Consider the following 1,126-nt stretch of genomic DNA (forward strand, 5'->3'; position numbering starts at 1 on the left):
CGAGGACGGCTTCGGCATATTTGTTCTTTAAAACGTTCTCTAGCTACAAATTTTGCGAAGCTGATTGCAGCGATAAAAGGATTTTGCTTCACTTTCATAGAAATCTATTATAATAGAAAGATGACGTATGTATTCACTCGAGGCAGCAGTGTGTTCATCAAACAGTAACTGTAAGCAAATATCGTGCTTTCTATTTCTAAATCAGGTTTGTGACAAAAGCGCTGTTATTAGTCGGCCGTCACGTGCAATGGGGAATACCTCAGACACGTAATAATTAAGGCGCAACTTTTTCTGCACGATTTCGAAAATGGCGGATGTGTCGAATGCGTCGAATGTGTTAAGAATCTGTGTTCGCCCGTTGCGGTGGTCTCTATGGACCTCTCCAAAGCGTTTGACGTTATTCAGTATCCACTCCTTCTTTCCACGCTCAAGGCCTACGGTATGGATGACAAGAGTGGCACTCTACTCAGGAACTATCTCTCTGGTAGATCTCAGAGAGTCAAGATAGGCGGCAACTTCTCCGCTTGGAAAAGCGTTGAACGTGGGGTCCCGCAGGGGAGTGTGTTAGGTCCAATGCTATTCAACTTCTTTATCAACGATCTCTTGTTTTTCGTCAAGGGTGCCAGGCTGAACGCTTACGCCGATGATCATCAGATATACTATTCCCACGTCGACCCAGTGACAGTAGATGCATGCATATCTCACAATGTCAAGTTAGCCAATCATTGGTACCATGAAAATGGGATGTCAGTCAACGAGAGCAAGCACCAGGGTCTCGTTCTTGGCGGAACGGACTATAGTTTTTCCTTCCCAGTAAAGGACACTTAAGAGATATTCGGAATGGAAATAGATGATAAGCTCGATTTCTCTAGTTACATATCCAACATATGCCAAAAGATCAATAATCAATTTAATGTTATGTTACGGTTTCGAAAACTGATATCGAGGGACACCTTATTTACGCTTTACAAAGTTTACATTTTGCTGCATTTTAATTATTGTTCCTCAGTTTGGCACTTTTGCGGGGCGCGGAATACGGATGAACTAGAGGCGCTGAATAAGAGAATACTTAGATTCATACTTAGGGATTACTTGTCGCCATATGATAGCCTTCTGACTGAGGTCA

The 1,126-nt window shown here is 42.8% G+C and overlaps 1 protein-coding gene across 1 annotated transcript in view; it reads right to left on the bottom strand.

Annotated features, from left to right (window-relative positions):
* LOC111335490 (mitochondrial sodium/calcium exchanger protein) overlaps window positions 1-673 on the bottom strand; it is a gene marked incomplete in the record, with an annotated part of 11,034 nt that extends 10,361 nt beyond the window's left edge. Inside the window, 1 exon segment of the mRNA XM_088732410.1 lies at window positions 1-673. Coding sequence (XP_088588536.1) covers window positions 1-18 — 18 coding nt within the window.
* Window positions 674-1,126: the final 453 nt, after the last annotated feature.

The sequence above is a fragment of the Stylophora pistillata genome, chromosome 9 (genome assembly GCF_964205215.1).
Source record: "Stylophora pistillata chromosome 9, jaStyPist1.2, whole genome shotgun sequence".
In the NCBI taxonomy this organism is placed as follows: Eukaryota; Metazoa; Cnidaria; class Anthozoa; order Scleractinia; family Pocilloporidae; genus Stylophora; species Stylophora pistillata.